We start from the raw sequence: 18,424 nt of genomic DNA on the forward strand, positions 1-18,424 counted from the left end.
TTTTAATCTTCAATGCTCTTCACGCAACCCTAGACAGCCTTTTAAAGACTGTTTACTGGACCGGGTCGTGGATCCAGGTTTGGATCCGGCCCACGATCCGGTTCAGTCTCCCTTTGCAGCTGGTTCTGGGGCGTGCGAGCTCCACCACGCCTGACGTAGGTGCGCAGGGGTACCTCCCTGCGTCGTGGCTCCGTCCCTGCAGGTGAGTTATCTCCACGGGGTCTTGCATCTGCTCTGTGTGGTGGATCGAGTGGCACGCTGGGCCCAATCGGGTCCTGCCCTGCATCATTCTCCCCTGGTTGGGAAGAAGTCGGCTCTGTCAACTTGTTGTCGCCACAATAAGCATATAGATCAGCCACGTTAAAAATAGGGGAAATATGCCAATCATCGGGCAGCTCAAGGAGGTAAGCATTTGAACCTAACCGCTGGAGGATCCTAAAGGGGCCATACTTCTTAGGACTTAATTTGCTATAGGTACTGACAGGAAAACGCTCTGGACGCAGGTACACCCAGACAAGTTGATCAACCTCGAAATGGACATCACGACGACCCTGATCTATGAAAGCTTTGTAGGTCTCGTAGCTTTCAACAAGTTTGGCCCGGACTTGTCTGTGAATGTCACGCATATATTCAACGGCATCAAAGGCATCCAGAGCTGGAGCTGAGAGATCTGACACAGGGGCGAGGTCAACGACATGGGTGGGAGAACGGCCATACACTACTTGGAACGAGGATTTACCAGTGGACCGGTTAATGGAGTTGTTATAGGCGAACTCGGCTTGAGGCAGAACGAGATCCCAAGTTTTGACATTTTCGCCCACTAAGCTCCGTAATAAATTTCCTAAGGTGCGGTTCACGACTTCGGTTTGACCATCAGTCTGGGGGTGATACGCGCTACTGAACTGGAGCTTAGTTTTCAACAGGGCCCATAGCGACTTCCAAAAATGGCTCATAAAACGCGTATCGCGATCGGAAGTGATTGTGTGAGGTAGACCGTGGAAACGGGCAACATCTTTGAAATAATATGAAGCGACTAAAGAGGCATCGGTGGTGCGCTTGCACGGGATAAAGATAGCCATTTTGGAGAACCGGTCAACAACGACTAAAATTGAATCAAAACGACGTGGTGTACGGGGAAGGCCCACAATAAAATCCATGGACACATGCTCCCACGGTCGCTCAGGAATGGGTAACGGGGTGTACAGACCACTATTCTGACGATGACCCTTGGACACTTGACACACATGACAGCCTTGGATAAACTTGGCAACATCTTTGCGCATTTTGGGCCAAAAGTATCGTTCATCTAAGAGAGCGAACGTCTTATCATGCCCGAAATGCCCTGCTAACCCACCTTCATGTAATTCAGAAATCAACTGAAGCCTGAGAGAGAAATTGGGTACACATAATTGGTTGCCACGGAAGAGATAACCATTATGAATACAAAAACGGGGGTCAAGGTTGAAATGAAATGGGGATCTTCGAAACACGAGCTTTGATTAACAAGAGCAAGTGTCAAGAATGACACTAAAGCATAACCCTTAAAAAGGGTATAACTGGAAACAAAATAAAAATAAAAATGTATTCTTTATTGATATGAAAAACCAATTGCTTAAGAAGCATTGAAGTGAAATACAAGAGGGGCTGCACCCCTTTATATACACAGCTGAAAGATGACTCAATAGAGCTGTTGGGCACAGTCCAACAGCTCTATTTAGAGCTGTTGGAATGTGTCAGTCCAACAGCTCTATTTAGAGCTGTTGGAATGTGTCAGTCCAACAGCTCTATTAAGAGCTGCTGGACTGTGTCAGTCCAACAGCTCTATTGCTAGTCAAGTCTGGACAGGACTTGACTAGCAACAGTCATTCTAGTTCAAACTGAACTAGATGACATAAAGACAAAAAATAAAAATAAAGGAAAAAAAATACAGAAAAGAAAGAAATTAAAAATGTATTTATATATATATATAATAATATAATATTATTATATATACATATATGTACAGTTTTACATTTTAACACTCCCCCTCAAACTTACGGTACAATGAGCGAAAGTTTGTCTAAGAGAAAGTGAAATCGGGGAGCAGCGAGAGGCTTTGTAAAGAGGTCTGCTAACTGATATTCTGAAGTGACATATGGCAGATCAATTATCCCGTGTAGATATTCCTCTCTGACGTAGTGACAATCCATTTCGATGTGTTTGGTGCGTTCGTGGAATGTTCTGTTAGTGGCAATGTAGATCGCACTTTTGTTGTCACAACACATTTGTGAAGCCTTTGTTGCTTCAACTCCCATGTCAGCAAGCAGTCGTCGGAGCCAAACTACTTCCATGGTCGTGGTTGCCATGGCTCTGTATTCAGCTTCGGTGGATGAGAGAGATACCTTCTGCTGCTTTTTACACCTCCACGAGATTAATGATTCCCCTAAAAAGACACAAAAGCCAGTGGTTGAGTGTCTGTTATTGGGATCACCTCCCCAATCAGCATCAGTATATGCAATTAAATCAAGAGAAGAGGAGGAAGATAAGAAAAGTCCTCGTGAAAGAGAGGACTTGATGTATCTGATAATACGCATGACTGCTCCCATATGAACAGAAGTAGAAGCATGTTGAAATTGACTTGCTGTATGAACAACAGGTGCTATATCTGGTCTGGTAATGGATAGATAGGAAAGTGCCCCGACAAGCTGTCTGTAAGGAGTAGGGTCTGCAAGAAGTTCTCCATCATCATTCTTCATTTTAACATTAACAACTTCTGGAGTGTCAACTTTCTTATCATCAGTAATACCAGACCTGAAAACAATATCAAAAGCAAATTTAGTCTGAGATAATAAATATCCTCTAGGAGAATAAGCAACTTCAATGCCTAAAAAATATCTCAACAAGCCCAAATCAGTCATTTCAAAATGAGATTTAAGAAGTGTTTTGATTGTTTCAACTCCCTGTTTATCGCTTCCGGTGATGATCATATCATCCACATAGAGAAGAAGCACAATGATCCCTGCATCAGAATTCTTAATAAACAAAGCAGTGTCAGTTAAACAGGATTGAAAACCAATATCAATCATAACACGACTAAACCTATCATACCAAGCTTTTGGTGCTTGTTTAAGTCCATAAAGAGCTTTTTCTAAGCGAAGGACTTTACCCTTAGGAATACTTAGACCAGGAGGGGGTTCCATATATACTTCTTCAACTAGCTTTCCATTTAAAAAAGCATTTTTGACATCCATTTGAAAAATAGACCATTTTTTGATAGAAGCTAAGGCAATTAAGGTTCGGACAGTAGTCATACGAGCCACCGGAGCAAAGGTTTCTTCATAATCAATCCCATATTCTTGGGCATAACCTTTGGCTACTAAACGGGCTTTATATCTTTCAAGAGTACCATCACTCTTGGTTTTAATTTTATAAACCCATCGACATCCTATAGTTTTCTTCCCTGGAGGAAGATCTTGAATATTCCATGTAGAAGCCTTTTCAAGTGCATCTAATTCAACTTTCATGGCTTCTATCCATTTGATATCATTTTTTGCTTGAAAATATGTGGATGGTTCTTCATATGAGTGAATTAATGCAATAACTGCCCTATATGTGGGTGAGAAAGACTCGTATGATACAAACTTTTCTGGAGGCCTCGAGATCCGGGATGATTGTCTAGTTGGAATGTTAGAATATTTCTCAAGTGCACATGGAGTATTAGACTCTTGTCGCCTGGAATATTGAATACTAGTATCTCTATGAACTTCTTCATTTTCAACATTAAGATCAATAATTCTTGGATCATCATCAAAGTTACAATCAAGGTCATATTCATCAGATGTTGATGTTAGATCTAGCAAAAAGGAGTACTCAGTGACGTCTTTTAATTTTCTAAAATCAAAGAAGCTCTCCTTTTCAAGAAAGGAAACATTTCTAGACACATATAGTTTATTATTTTTGAAGTCAAAACATCTATAACCTTTCTGGTTTTCAGCATATCCTAAAAAGGCACAGGGAATCGCACGAGGGGAAAGTTTATCATTTTTGTCAGTAAATATGAAACATTTGCACCCAAATATTCTTAATCTAGAGTAGTCTGGAGAAATGTTCATAAGTTTTTCAATGGGAGTGATATTTTGTAACGAAGAAGATGGCATCCTATTAATGAGATAGGTGGCAGTTAAGGCAGCTTCTGCCCAAAAGTCTTTAGGGACTTGATTTGCTATTAATAAAGTTCTAGTGGTTTCTATAATATGACGATGTTTTCGTTCTGCCAGTCCATTTTGTTGAGGTGTATAAGGACAAGATCTTTGATGTGTGATGCCATGCAATTTAAGATAATTTTGAAAATCTGTGGATAAAAACTCTCCCCCTGAATCTGTGCGAAAAATAGTAATATCATTTTGAAATTTGTTTTTAACCATATTATGAAAAGTTTGAAAGTATGAAAATACTTCAGACTTATGTTTGAGAAAGTACATCCACGTATGTCGGGAGAAATCATCGACAAAAATAACATAGTAAACAAATCCTCCTTTAAAAATTATTGGTGCAGGACCCCAAACATCCGAGTGTATTAATTCAAGTGGTCTTGAAGAGAAAAAGGTTCTGTTCTGAAATGGTAATCTTTTCATTTTGCCGAGAATACAATCTTTACAATCAAATGATTCAGAGTTACAAAATTTCCCTAGATTTGGAAAATGTTGGATTTTGGCTATATGTGGGTGACCAAGTCTCTTATGCCACAGTTCCAACTCTATTTTTTGAATATTATAACAAAAAGCTTTCTTCGGCATTTCCAAAAAATCCATGTAATAGAGTCCTCCTTCTCTATGGCCTTCCCCAATCAGCTTGCCTGACTGGCGATCCTGTACCCAACAACCATGAGAAGAAAAAGAAATATTACACCCATAATCAGAAATTTGAGATACAGATAAAAGATTTAAATTTAATTTGGGAACATGTCTAATTTCTGGAATAAAAAAATTTTTTGTTTTATAAATTTTTTCAAAATCTCCTATTCCTTCTATTTCAAGAGAAGTCCCATCAGCAGTAAAGACCTTTGACACACTTGTTTTATTTTTAACACATTTGGATAGACTTTGATTATTTGGGGTCATATGAAAAGATGCACCAGAGTCAAGAAGCCAAGAAATTTTACCTAAATTAGAAAAAGATGAGGCTGCTGCGCCGGTTGAAGCTTCAGATGAGGAAGAGGCACCTTTGATGAGAGGCTGAAGGATCTCCATTAGTTGGGCCAGGGAAACTGGTGCATCCTGATCTTTAGGCTCCGATCCAGCAATTGCAGCTCTTTTTTCTCTCAGCTCCTTAAGTTTGGGACATTGTGGCCTGTAGTGTCCCGGTTCATGACAGTGATGACAAATAACTTTCTTCTTATCATAGTCACCATTTTGTCGGTTAAAGTGAGGAGGCCTATATGATCGAACATGATTCCCTGGTCTAGACACGGCTAAAACGGAATCATCTTCAATTTTTAAAGAACCTTTCCGGAGACGATTTTCTTCTATTGTTAACTCTTCAATAGTTTCAACAATAGAAGGAATTTTTCCCCGGTGAAGTAGGGCCGATTTAGTGGTTTCAAATTCCGGCCTTAATCCAGTGATAAACTGGTAAAAATGTTCAACATCGAGTTGTTTCTGACGAAGCTCGATGTCTTCGGCACAATGCCACTTTGGTTCTAAAAGAGAAAGTTCTTCCCAAAGTTCGGACAACCCATTGTAATATTCACGAATAGTTTTGTCTCCTTGTGTCATCATTCGAACTTTTTCTTGGAGGTTGCACACGTGTGCAATATCTTTAAGGGAATACATATTCTTAAGGTATTCCCATGCCTTATCGGCATGATCAAATTTGGCAAGACTTGAGCATTTTTTAATGTCAACGCTATTGATAAGCCATGACATTATCTTCGCATGAGATATTCTCCATTCTTTCCATTTCTTCTCGTATGAGGCAATAGCCTTGATTTTCTCTTCTTTCGATAGAGGGACGTCTTTATCTCCCTCCTTTTTAGTAAGAGATAGCTTAGGTTCCGAATCGGAACCATCCACAATCCCCCATAAGCCTTTTCCCCATATATGGTGCTTCATGATTGCAGCCCATGTTACATAGTTCGTATCGCTTAGTTTCATAGGCATGATGGTGACTTTATCATTGTCATCCATCGATTACAAGGAGAGAAAGAATAGGGATAGAAGAGAAACAAGAAGGGAAATGAGAAAGAAAGAAAAAAAAACAATACAACAAGATGTGAAATCTTCTCCAATGAAGTGATAAAACACTTCTCTTCAAGTGGCGAACACTTTTGCAAACGGGCACGGAAACCGAGGCAGCTTTTCCTCAAGATTTAGTACTTCCGCGGCTCTGATACCATGAAATGAAATGGGGATCTTCGAAACACGAGCTTTGATTAACAAGAGCAAGTGTCAAGAATGACACTAAAGCATAACCTTTAAAAAGGGTATAACTGGAAACAAAATAAAAATAAAAATGTATTCTTTATTGATATGAAAAACCAATTGCTTAAGAAGCATTGAAGTGAAATACAAGAGGGGCTGCACCCCTTTATATACACAGCTGAAAGAGGACTCAATAGAGCTGTTGGGCACAGTCCAACAACTCTATTTAGAGCTGTTGGAATGTGTCAGTCCAACAGCTCTATTAAGAGCTGCTGGACTGTGTCAGTCCAACAGCTCTATTGCTAGTCAAGTCTGGACAGGACTTGACTAGCAACAGTCATTCTAGTTCAAACTGAACTAGATGACATAAAGACAAAAAATAAAAATAAAGGAAAAAAAATACAGAAAAGAAAGAAATTAAAAATGTATTTATATATATATAATAATATAATATTATTATATATACATATATGTACAGTTTTACATTTTAACAAAGGTTACGAGCGGAAGAGGTGCATCCTTCCCAGACTTTGTGAAAATCAGGGTCCGTAGAGTATAACTCTTTGCATTGTTCAAAACCTATGACCTGCACCGACATAGTCATCAACAGGCTGTTCTTCCTACTAAGAGCGTCAGCCACCTTGTTCAGGGTACCCGATTGATGCCGAAGCGAAAAGGTGTACTCTTGCAAGAAGCTGACCCACTTGGCATGACGGACACTCAACTTTTTCTGACTATTCAGGTACTTCAATGCCTCATGATCCGTGTACAAGACAAATTCCTTGTAAATGAGATAATGCCTCCAATAATGAAGGGCTTGTACAACGGCATAAAACTCAACATCGTAAGTGGAGTATTGGCACCTGGCCTGAGTCAGCTTCTCGCTAAAGAAGGCGACAGGCCTACGATTCTGACTCAAGACGGCGCCAATCCCCACTTTAGAGGCATCACATTCAACCTCAAAGACTGCACTAAAATCGGGGAGGGCTAAGACAGGGGCACTGGTCATTTTGTCCTTGATGATCGTAAAGGCTTTGCTCGCCGCTGGCGTCCAATGAAAGCTAGTACCTTTTAGGCACTCTGTGATGGGGGCCATAAGGGTACTAAAATTTCTCACGAAACGTCGGTAAAAGGTGGCTAACCCGTGGAAACTACGGATCTCTCCTATAGTCTTTGGGGTAGGCCAATCGACAATCGCTCGGACTTTAGCGGGGTCGGCCTTGACGCCATCAGAAGACACAATAAACCCTAAGAACACGACACTGGATGTCATAAACTCACACTTGGCATTGACATACAATTTTTCCTTTCTCAAAATATATAAGACTTGACGCAGGTGACTCAAATGATCAGACAATGAAGAACTATAGACCAAGATGTCGTCAAAGTAGACAACAACAAACTTCCCAAGACACGGACGCAAAACTTGGGTCATCATGTTCATGAAGGTACTGGGGGCATTAGACAACCCAAACGGCATAACTAACCACTCGTACAATCCATCACGTGTCTTAAATGCTGTTTTCCACTCGTCTCCCTCGCGTATCCGAATCTGATGATATCCGCTTTTTAAATCAATTTTAGAGAAAATTGAGGCACCGGATAACATATCAAACATATCATCTAGACGAGGAATGGGAAAACGGTACTTGACGGTAATGCGATTGATCGCACGACTATCAACACACATGCGCATGGACCCATCTTTCTTGGGAGTGAGTAAGGCAGGCACGGCACAAGGACTAACACTCTCACGAATAAAACCCTTTTTCAGTAATTCCTGAACCTGTCTTAACAACTCCGCGTGTTCGGAGGGGTTCATGCGATAAGCTGGAAGGTTGGGTAGACTCGACCCGGGTACAAAATCAATGGCATGCTGAACCACCCTTGTCGAAGGTAATCCATCAGGAAGGTCATCCGGCATAACGTCGCGGAATTCCTCGAGAAGAGGGGCAACATCCGCGGGAATGGACACAGGTGAATTCGTTACTGGCTTAGCCACCAGGGCATAACAATAGCCATCTTCCTGGCAGTGGTCCAGGAAAAGCCGGTACGAGAGGCCTGCGAGTCGGGGGACTCGCTCGGGTTTGTCAACTGTGGGGAAACCCGTCTCCCGGATTGGTAGAAGGATGATCTTATGGCCATTAAAGATAAAAGAGTAAGTGTTCTTGCGGCCATCGTGAGTGGTCTGGCGATCAAACTGCCAGGGACGTCCCAAAAGAATGTGACACGCATGCATAGGGGCCACATCACACCACACCTCATCGTGGTAGTGTTCCCCCATGGAAAACCGGACTAGGCAACGCTGAGTGATGGGAACCTCATTTCCTTTCTTGAACCAGGCCATCTTATAGGGTTGGGATAACGTTTCGCTGTTGAGTTTCAAAGTAGACACCACACTCTCAGATACCATGTTCTCACATGCTCCGGTGTCAATGATGACATCACACGCGTGACCTTCACAGTTGCATCGAGTCCGAAAAATGTTGTTCCTTAGCCATTTCGATGGGGTCAATTCTCGGGGTGTGGTCAACACATGACGGATGGACAACAAACTTTCGACGTTGCCGTCGAACTCTATAACTCCCCGCTCATCCTCAACCTCAACTAATGAATTGTCCTCACTATCACTCTCACTTGCGGACTCGACAATCCCTTCAACTAGATGAGTGTTCTTGCTCACGGTCGGACACTTGGACGCGACATGTCCTAACTCTTGACACCTAAAGCAACGAAGGGTTGACTCAGTAGGTTTGGTTTTGGACCGGGTGTGGAAAGCTGGACCTGACTGGTCAGATTTGCTAAGGTCGGTCCTAGGTTTTGAGTCACTAGGGGAGCTTGCTCCCCTGGTTGGGAAACTCGGCTTGGGTCGGTTGGAGGGCTCACTACGGGTCGTCCGATATTCCTGCCTCCGCTTCAGCTTATCCTCGATGTTCATGGCATAACTGCTGGCTTGATCTAATGTTTCGACTGTGACACAATTAAAATCACCAGAGATAGCAGGGCGGAAACCCGAAATGTACCTCGTGACCTGCTGGCGAGCTGTTTCCTCGATCTGCACACGCAGGGAAAGACGATGGAACTCCGCGGTGTACTCTGCTACAGTTCGGGAACCTTGGCGCAGGGTCAGGTATTCCTTGTAGGCTCGCTCGGCGTGATCCGAAGGCACGAACTTTGACTGCATCAGTCTTTGCATTTCCTCCCACGACTGTACGCGTTCTAATCCCTGCCGCTCCCTTGATCGTTGTAACTCCACCCACCATGTCTGTGCTAGGCCTCTCAATCGTGTAGAAGCTAACGAAACACGACGATGTTCAGCAACTGTGTGATAATTGAAGAAAAACTGCACTGTATAAGACCAGTCGAAAAACTGTTCTGCGTCGAATCGCCCCGCAAACTCCGGAAGATCCAATTTCACGCCATAGGTGGAAGAATGGTCTGGTGGTCTCTGTTGTCGCGGCTCCACTATCCCTGCAGGATGCTCGTTCCAGAAAATGTCGTCGTCCCAATCTGCTTCATTGCCCATATGATGGTATTGTTCGCCAGGATGCTGGTGCTGTCGATCTCTCCTGATGGGGGGTCGGCGGTCGGGGCGCGCCGGTTTCGGCTGACATTGCCTTGGTCGGGTTTGCCCGTGGGCGGGCACCATCTGTGGCCGGTATGAGGGTACTGGAATGACGGGAAGTCCAAGGTTCGGGGGAAGGTTCGGTTGAGGTTCTGGTTCCGGACGGGTAGAATTGGTATAATATGGTTGTGGGTTAGGAATATGGGGTTGGGCCGGATATTGAGTTGGGTTTTGGGTCAAGTCTGGGTAAACGGGTTGGTTTGGGTTTGGGTATGGGTATGGGCCTTGGTTTGGATAAACGGGTTGGCTTGGGTTTGGGTATGGGTATGGGCCTTGGTTGGTATATGGATGGGTTAGGGGGTTCGGATCCCAGACCTGCTCCCAGGGACCCAACGGATGGTCCCCGAAATCCAGGCCTGGGTCCTGCTGAAAACTGTTCCGGCCCGGACCCTTTCCGGTTCGGACCCATCCACACGGGTTCGCCAGGTTCCACCCGGTGGCTGGTTATCGCAATGCTTCTGCGCGCGGGACCAGGAGGGAGGAACAGCTCTTTCCGGGGTCGGGTTGCTGCGCTGGGGCCCGCAGCGGGGTCCTGCGTACTGCTGGGTCCTTGCGGACCCAACCCTACCTGCGGCAGACCCACAGGAAACCGAGCCCTGGTCTGGGGTGCACTCGGACCAAAATTTGTGGCAGGACCCGGTGTGTCGCTGGGTTCCTGCAGGCCCAGCCCAGCCGGTGGTATAGCCCCCATGACTCGAGGCCAGGGCGATACTGTACCAACGACATGGGGTTGCCCTGCCCTACCTTCTTGGTTCGGATGGGGGGTACCTGTTGCGTGTGACGCCGTGGCTGTCGTACCTGGGAGTGGAGGAGGATCTGCTGGTCGTGGAGCAGCAACACAGTCTGGTTGACAGGATGTCGGCTGGACTGCTGCCGCGTCTGCTACGACCTTCAGTGCACCCTCCAGTCTTTGCCTTGAGGTCGCAGTGGAATCCACCGGCGACTCAAGGGCAGCGACTCGGCCTTCGACCCCATCCAGTCGCCGGGATATGGTTGCCACGTCCCGACTGATACGCACCACATTTTCTTGTATTTTTGTCAACACCTCCATGACACGCAGCATTGGGTCTTCGCTGCTCGCCTCCTCACGCGCTTCGCCTTGTACCGGATCGGTTCCCTCCTCAAGAGCCATACCGCTGATGAAGTCGGAACGCCCGCTGCTTTGATACCACTTTGATGCAACTCACGTTGAAGGAGGAGAGAAAATAATGGCCCACCGTGAATCGGTGGGACTGACTTCTTTATTAACTCAGAAATGTTTCAATAAACAATAAAAGAAATGCAATAAACAGGGAAGAATGCAATGGAAAACAGGAAATAAGTAAAGAAGGGAAAACTGCAGCAAAAGAAAAGTCGGCTGGGCTTCTTTTAATCTTCAATGCTCTTCACGCAACCCTAGACAGCCTTTTAAAGACTGTTTACTGGACCGGGTCGTGGATCTAGGTTTGGATCCGACCCACGATCCGGTTCAGTCTCCCTTTGCAGCTGGTTCTGGGGCGTGCGAGCTCCACCACGCCTGACGTAGGTGCGCAGGGGTACCTCTCTGCATCGTGGCTCCGTCCCTGCAGGTGAGTTATCTCCACGGGGTCTTGCATCTGCCCTGTGTGGTGGATCGAGTGGCACGCTGGGCCCAATCGGGTCCTGCCCTGCATCAGGTATGCACACACATGAATGCAAGTGCATGCACACACATTCTCTAATTTCTTGTTTATCAGTCATCGTCGGTATTTCTTTCTAATTAATGAATCATACTAGTCAGATGCTTGATGATGTCTACAATTTTGATGCTTATGTTTCAATCTCAAACCCTTAAAATCTGTTTTTGGTTTGATATATTTACAATCTTGTTTCGAGTTTAAAATTCATTATTTGAAAATTGGACATGTACTGTTTAACTTCTTTTATAGTTAATTGAATTGGTCATTTGGCAACTGTAAATGGGCCAATTGTAGTCGTCTTCAAGGTTTCTTTAGTCTTCATTTGTTTTATTGGTTGAAAACATGTTACTGTAGACTCTGCGGAGTTGTGAAGTCTCTTACATCCAAGGCATGGGCTCCCTGGAACCTGTTGATTCTTCTTATGTGGGAGGATTTCATAAATTATCTGGACTTTCCGGTTCTTGTAATGGATGGAGGCTTAACTCAGCATCATCTTTTTCTTCAGAGGCTTCTGATGTAATATCTCCAGAGACTCTATGGGAGGTATAATGTTCCAAAATTTGTGCTGATCAGTTTGCTTGAAGATGTTCACTTTCTCTTCACCAAATGCACGTTTCACCGAGTCCCAGAGGTACTCCCTGCTTGGTGGACCTCAGGGGTGTTATAAGTGGAGGCCTGCATTAGGGCCAGGTAGGTTCACACCGTCCTGGTCAAGGCCGATGAAAACCTAGTTTTCCCTTGGTCATCCAAAATGAAACAAACTCTCCTATTATTTTTTATGGAAAGTGCATGTTTATGATACTTAACTCATCACTGTTAATGACAGGATTTGAGGGCATCCATTTCATATCTTCCACCAAATGAGTTGCAGTTAGTCAACAATGCCTTGAAGGTATGTCTTTCTAGATGATATGTTGAATGGAATCTTTGAATTGGAAAATGTGATATGATCTTATTCTGATTTGGCATGCAATTCTTTTGGTTATGTTTAATCTTCATTTACATTCAGTGGGATTATGCGTTTAGTATTTGTCATTTCATTTTGCTTTTGCTGGTCAGTGCAGCTGGCGTTTGAAGCTCATGATGGGCAGAAGAGGAGAAGTGGTGAACCCTTCATCATTCATCCAGTTGAAGTGGCTAGGATTCTTGGAGAACTTGTTAGTGTTGAAATGTTATGAAAGTTCATATATCTTTATAGAATGGTTATTTTCAGAGAGACTATTTCTTCTGATTGATGACCGTTTGACTGCTGCTTTTATAATGCGGGCAGTGGCTTATATTTAGTTAACTGCACTTCATAACCAGGAGTTGGACTGGGAATCAGTTGCTGCTGGATTACTCCATGATACTGTTGAGGACACAAATGTTGTTACATTTGAAAGAATTGAAAAGGAATTTGGTTCTACTGTCCGCCTCATTGTTGAGGGAGAGACAAAGGTGTGGGATATTTGTAATTTTGTAATTATTGAGTTCATCCTAAAGATTTATTTTATCTGTAAAATCCTTGTTATATCAGGTGTCTAAGCTGGGTAAGCTGCAATATGCTGATGCAAAAACATCAGCACAAGACTTAAAAGCTGATGATCTGCGGCAGATGTTTCTAGCAATGACAGAAGAGGTATTTTCCTACTACTGCATTCCTGCCTTTTAATCTACATGGGATGTATGCTGACTATTTGGGATGCTATTTGTGTAGGTTCGTGTCATTATTGTCAAGTTGGCCGATAGGTTGCATAACATGCGTACCCTTTCTCACATGCCTCATCATAAGCAGGTAATGATTGTCTTTCTATTTTTGATCAACTGTTTTTGTTATTCTCCTCACTTCTCACATTCCATATACAGTCTAGTATTGCATTGGAGACATTGCAAGTCTTCGCTCCCCTAGCAAAGCTGCTTGGAATGTATCAAATTAAGGTATGCCTAGAGCTATCCTTGTACTTGAAATCTCTGTTGCTAATAATATGAACTTTGAAATTATCTTCATTTGTTTTAGTGGATGGAATCCAAATGAAAGTTTCAAAAATGTGGTTGAAGTGCACAACTTGGTCAAGTTGCACATGCAGCCACTTGATCACCACCGATGTTGTGAGTAGTGTTGAGGCGTATGAACTTTGAAATTATCTTCATTTGGTTTAGTGGATGGAATCCAAATGAAAGTTTCAAAAATGTGGTTGAAATACGCAACTTGGTCAAGTTGCGCATGCAGCCACTTGATCACCACCAATGTTGTGAATAGTGTTGAGGCGTAGCGAGGCGTAAAGCGTAAGCTTCACAAAAAATATTAAAAAATTGACCAAATAAAAAATACAAATAAAGATGCACACATCTAACACAAATATACACACAAATATGATTTGTTTTTAGAGAGAAACACACACTAATATAATTCATAACACACAGCTGCAGAAAAGAAAAAAGAGGAAGAAGAAAGACAAAAAATATTATGGAGAAGAAGAAAGAAAGAAAGGAATGAAGGAAGAAAAGAAAACAAAAAAGCGAAGAAGAAAAGAAAGGGAAAAGAAGAATGAAACAAATAAGAAAAGAAAAGAAAAGAAAAGAAAAGATGAAAACCAAAAAGAAGAAAAAAAAAAGAAATAAAGAAAAGAAGAAGAGGGTGCGGAAATGAAGAGAGAAGAGGGGTGAAGGAGAAGAAGAGAAAAGAAGAAGAAGAAAGGGAAGAACAAGAAGAAGAAGAACAAGAATAAGAAGAACAGAAAAAAAGAAAGAGAAGAAGAGAAAAAAGAAAGAAGAACAGAAAAGAAGAAGAAGAAGAAGAAGAAGAAGGCAAAGAGAGAGAGAGTACTGTTTCTGAAGTGTCGGAAAAATTGCCGCTGGTCACCAGAAAGATCCCCGCTGGTGGAAGGGAGGTGGAGGAGGAGCAAGGAGAAAAAGGGTCGGAACCCTAAATGATAGGGACCCCCTTTCTGCCTTTTTTACTTTTTGTATAATTTTTACAACTTGAAAATGGTCAGATGGGGACTTTGACTCATTTGACTGGATGGATATGAGGCGTGCACCTCATGTTTGATGCGTGCCTCAGAGCGCATGAGGCGCACACTTCATATGCTGTTGCGCTTCTTAGGTGCGCTCCAAGGCAAAAGTGCCTGTGCCTCGCATTGAAGTGCGCTTTTTGCACCTCAAAGTGAGTTTTTAACAACATTGATCACCACTATTTCATAATAGCATTCAATGTGCTCAATCATTCTAGCATTTAATAGCTAAATTTGAGAGAAAAAAAAGAAAAATTGGTTGCCTACTGCTTAGTTTCATTTAGGGTTAGAATGGTTAGTATTGTTGCATCCCTGTTTGCTTAATGAATTTTGGTCACTTCTATTTTTATAAACATTAAATTATTAGTGGGATTTTGAATTTCTTAAAATTTTGTTGCAAAATGAGATTTCTTTAAGCCGTTGAGTTTATTGCAGTATTTCAAATTTATGACGGGAAGAACTTTCAAAGAGAGGTTTACTGGTAATTTATTCCCCTTTAGCAGATCTTCATCTCAACAATTTGAGACCATAAGGGCAGTCATGTTGTGAATTCTAGAATACACACTGCTTTTGGTTTCCAGCATGATGTGCCTCATCAGCCCCCTTTTCTGTTTGGAGATTGAGAGGAACTTTTGTCTCTTCTTTGGGTAACTATGATGTGGTCTTCCTCTCCCTTTGCTCATTAAAATTGTCATCAAAAGAAGCTGCAAGCTCAGAGATAGCCAGTTTCCTCCCTCTGTGTTTCTCTTTAACTTAACAGGAAAGATGAAGGAGATCTTGTCACAAAGTGGCACGAAACCCAACATATGAAAAAAGTAAAAAAATTATACTAAATCCTATTAGGCAAATGAAATCCAAATGCCATAGCACAATGCATTTGGATATAAACATCACATAGACAAAAGCAGGAATCAAGACTCAAGAGTAAAAAACAAATAAATTTATTAATAAAAAAATATACAAAATACATTTAATCCTCACTATAAACACACTCATACACACCTAAATTATCCATCACTCTCACATTTCACTTACACACACACAGATATATATATATATATATATATATATACAAGAAGGGAAGGGACTAGCCTAACGGCTTGTTGGAGGGAGGTCCAACTGCTAGTTGGACCTCCTTCAGCTAGCCATTAAGCACAGTCCTAACGACTTGTTTTGGTCAACCTAGCTTGACCAAAGACAAATAAAAAAATACAAAAATCAGTCATTTAAATAATGACTGAAAAATACAAATAATAAATAATAAATTCCAATTCTACCCTTATTAAGTTTACCTATACTATAAACAATAGGTATATCAAAAGTATACCTTAAGTACAAAAGAAGGAATACAAAAGTATAGGAATACAAAAAAGAAATACCCAAAAAGTATACCTAAGTATACTTAGGTATATACAACAAGTATAATATTACATTCATCTTAATAGTTAATACCCCCCTCAAATTTACAGTGGATCACCGAAAGTTTGCAAAAAACAAGACAAGGTTAGGTCTTCAAATGCATCCATAAATAATCTTCAAATGAGATCTTCAATCATCATTAGAATTCTAAGCACTCTAATCTTCAAATCTCCATGGAGTTTTGGCCCAATCCACGACTTCCCTTAGTTCTTGCAATGAGGAAGCATCACATAGCAACAACTACAACAAAGAGATTATAAGACAATGCATATATATATAGAGATAAAATAAATAATTATAATACTAGATATATACATATGAAGAGAGGATGGTCAAGCACACCAAAGACACAAGAAAATACGATATATAGAAAATAAAATAATTATTTAATATCACAATAAATTATGAGAAAAATTATTTAGAAATATTTCAAAAACATTTCCAATTTGATAGCAAAGCTTTAAATCATGAATATTAAAGAAAAAGGCACTAGAAGACTTAATTCAAAAAGAAAGATTTCAAAAATAATTAAGAGATATGGAAAACAAGAACCTCAAAATATTAAGATAACTTGAAACCATTTCTCAAAAACTTCATAAGTCAAATATCCATATTCAAAATCAACATATCTCCAAAGGTAGAAATGGAATACTAAGTTACTAGAGACTAAAGATATAATCACCTATTAATATACATTATCAAGGAGAAAACATGCTCCTACAATATGTCTATGACTTAGATATATATAAATGATCAACAACTATATCAAATTGTTAATAAGCAAACAACATATGTACAAGAACAATATTTCAATGTCCCAAAGAAATGCAAGGGCTCAAAAAGGTTACAACAATATAAATAACAATATCAGTAAATGCATTCAATATATCTCAACCTATGTAACCAAGGCATTTTATCATGCTAACGGAGTATTCAAAAAAACAATCATTTCCTATAAAAGGACAATGGGCAGCGAAAAAGAATAGAAAAGCCATGAATAGTTTTTAAAAATCCCACATACAACAAAATTTTAGCATCATAAGAGGAGACATGATATTTATAAATCCCAACAATAGTTTGGTCACCACAAGCAATCACCTCATTGGCTTCCAACTTAACAACCTCAAAATCCGAGTGTACAGAGTTAAAAAACAAATGCTAGCAACAACCATACCAGTGACCATGCACCAACAATACCGGCTATCTAAATTGACAGTAAACACTAGCTACAACCATAAGAGATACACACATCTCACCTCACTAATGGTTGTAAAATTGTAAACAATTCCATCAGTTACAATGGGTGAACATAACTCACCACACACATGGTTGTAGATTGATAAAAAAAGATCCCTTGCCCAAAGAAAAACCACTCAAATAAGAGATAAAAGTGGAAAACAAGAGAAGTACAAAAGAGCTTGTAATGAAAACAAACTAATGTCAATGAGGAGATAAGAAAGATGATTTGAAAATAATATTCAAATCAAGGCACAAACAATAAATTTTGCAATATTAATACATAGAAACCACAATGGCCATAAGCAAATAATAGTTTAGCCATCATAAACAAAGAACAATAGGAGCATCCAATAAACCACAAGGGTCAAATAAGCAAATGAGTGATTACAACTCACTCACAAAATCGGAGGTCAAACAACTGTCAGTTAGAGTCAAAACAAGCGCCAATACTGTACTCATAAACCAATAATCTAAACTGACAAAATACCGAGGTGCACACAACTCACTCCAACAAATATCTCTGGCTCCACAACACCGAGGTGCACACGACTCACCTCAAAAGGCCACAAGAAATGATGCATCAGAGAAAATACTGTGATGGACTAAACCAAAGCCAAAAGAAGGCAAGAAAAACCACAAAAATCAATTTCCAAAAAGAGGTTATAGAGTCGATTTGAAAACAAAATTTCAAATCAAATCCAATAAAGGGAGTGGAAAACCTTGAATGAATATGGTGCAATCATATGCAAAACAAGATGACAAGATACAAGCAAATCACTTAAATCCTCACGAGACACCATAAACAAGACATACACAGCCTTATGCAAGCAAAGACAATGCAAGATGGATATGGACAAGAGAAGTCTCACTAGGCCAAAAACACACCAATGACAAGGAAGAATGTGCACGAGCAATTCAAGCAAGCCACTAGAGGAAAATATAATAATTCAAGAGCATACACAAGTACAACCATCCAAGTAGAAAGTAATTGTTTTATTAATCAAGGATGCTCACAAAAGAAAGATCAACAAGATAATTTTGCATACGCAATGAAATAATCTTTAAGAGAGCAATAACTTAAGGCCACTAAGG

General features: G+C 41.1%; 1 protein-coding gene across 1 annotated transcript in view; it reads left to right on the plus strand.

The window, feature by feature from the left end:
* The window catches only part of LOC149839079 (putative GTP diphosphokinase RSH1, chloroplastic), a 67,332-nt gene that overhangs the window by 8,227 nt on the left and 40,681 nt on the right, over positions 1-18,424 (plus strand). Inside the window, exons 3-9 of the mRNA XM_090002252.1 lie at positions 12,036-12,224; positions 12,508-12,573; positions 12,746-12,838; positions 12,987-13,118; positions 13,198-13,299; positions 13,378-13,455; positions 13,527-13,598. Of these exons, the coding sequence (XP_089858378.1) occupies positions 12,036-12,224; positions 12,508-12,573; positions 12,746-12,838; positions 12,987-13,118; positions 13,198-13,299; positions 13,378-13,455; positions 13,527-13,598 (732 nt within the window). The remainder of the gene's footprint in view (positions 1-12,035; positions 12,225-12,507; positions 12,574-12,745; positions 12,839-12,986; positions 13,119-13,197; positions 13,300-13,377; positions 13,456-13,526; positions 13,599-18,424) is intronic.

Source organism: Nuphar pumila, chromosome 4 (genome assembly GCF_984573655.1).
Source record: "Nuphar pumila chromosome 4, dmNupPumi1.hap1.1, whole genome shotgun sequence".
NCBI lineage: Eukaryota > Viridiplantae > Streptophyta > Magnoliopsida > Nymphaeales > Nymphaeaceae > Nuphar > Nuphar pumila.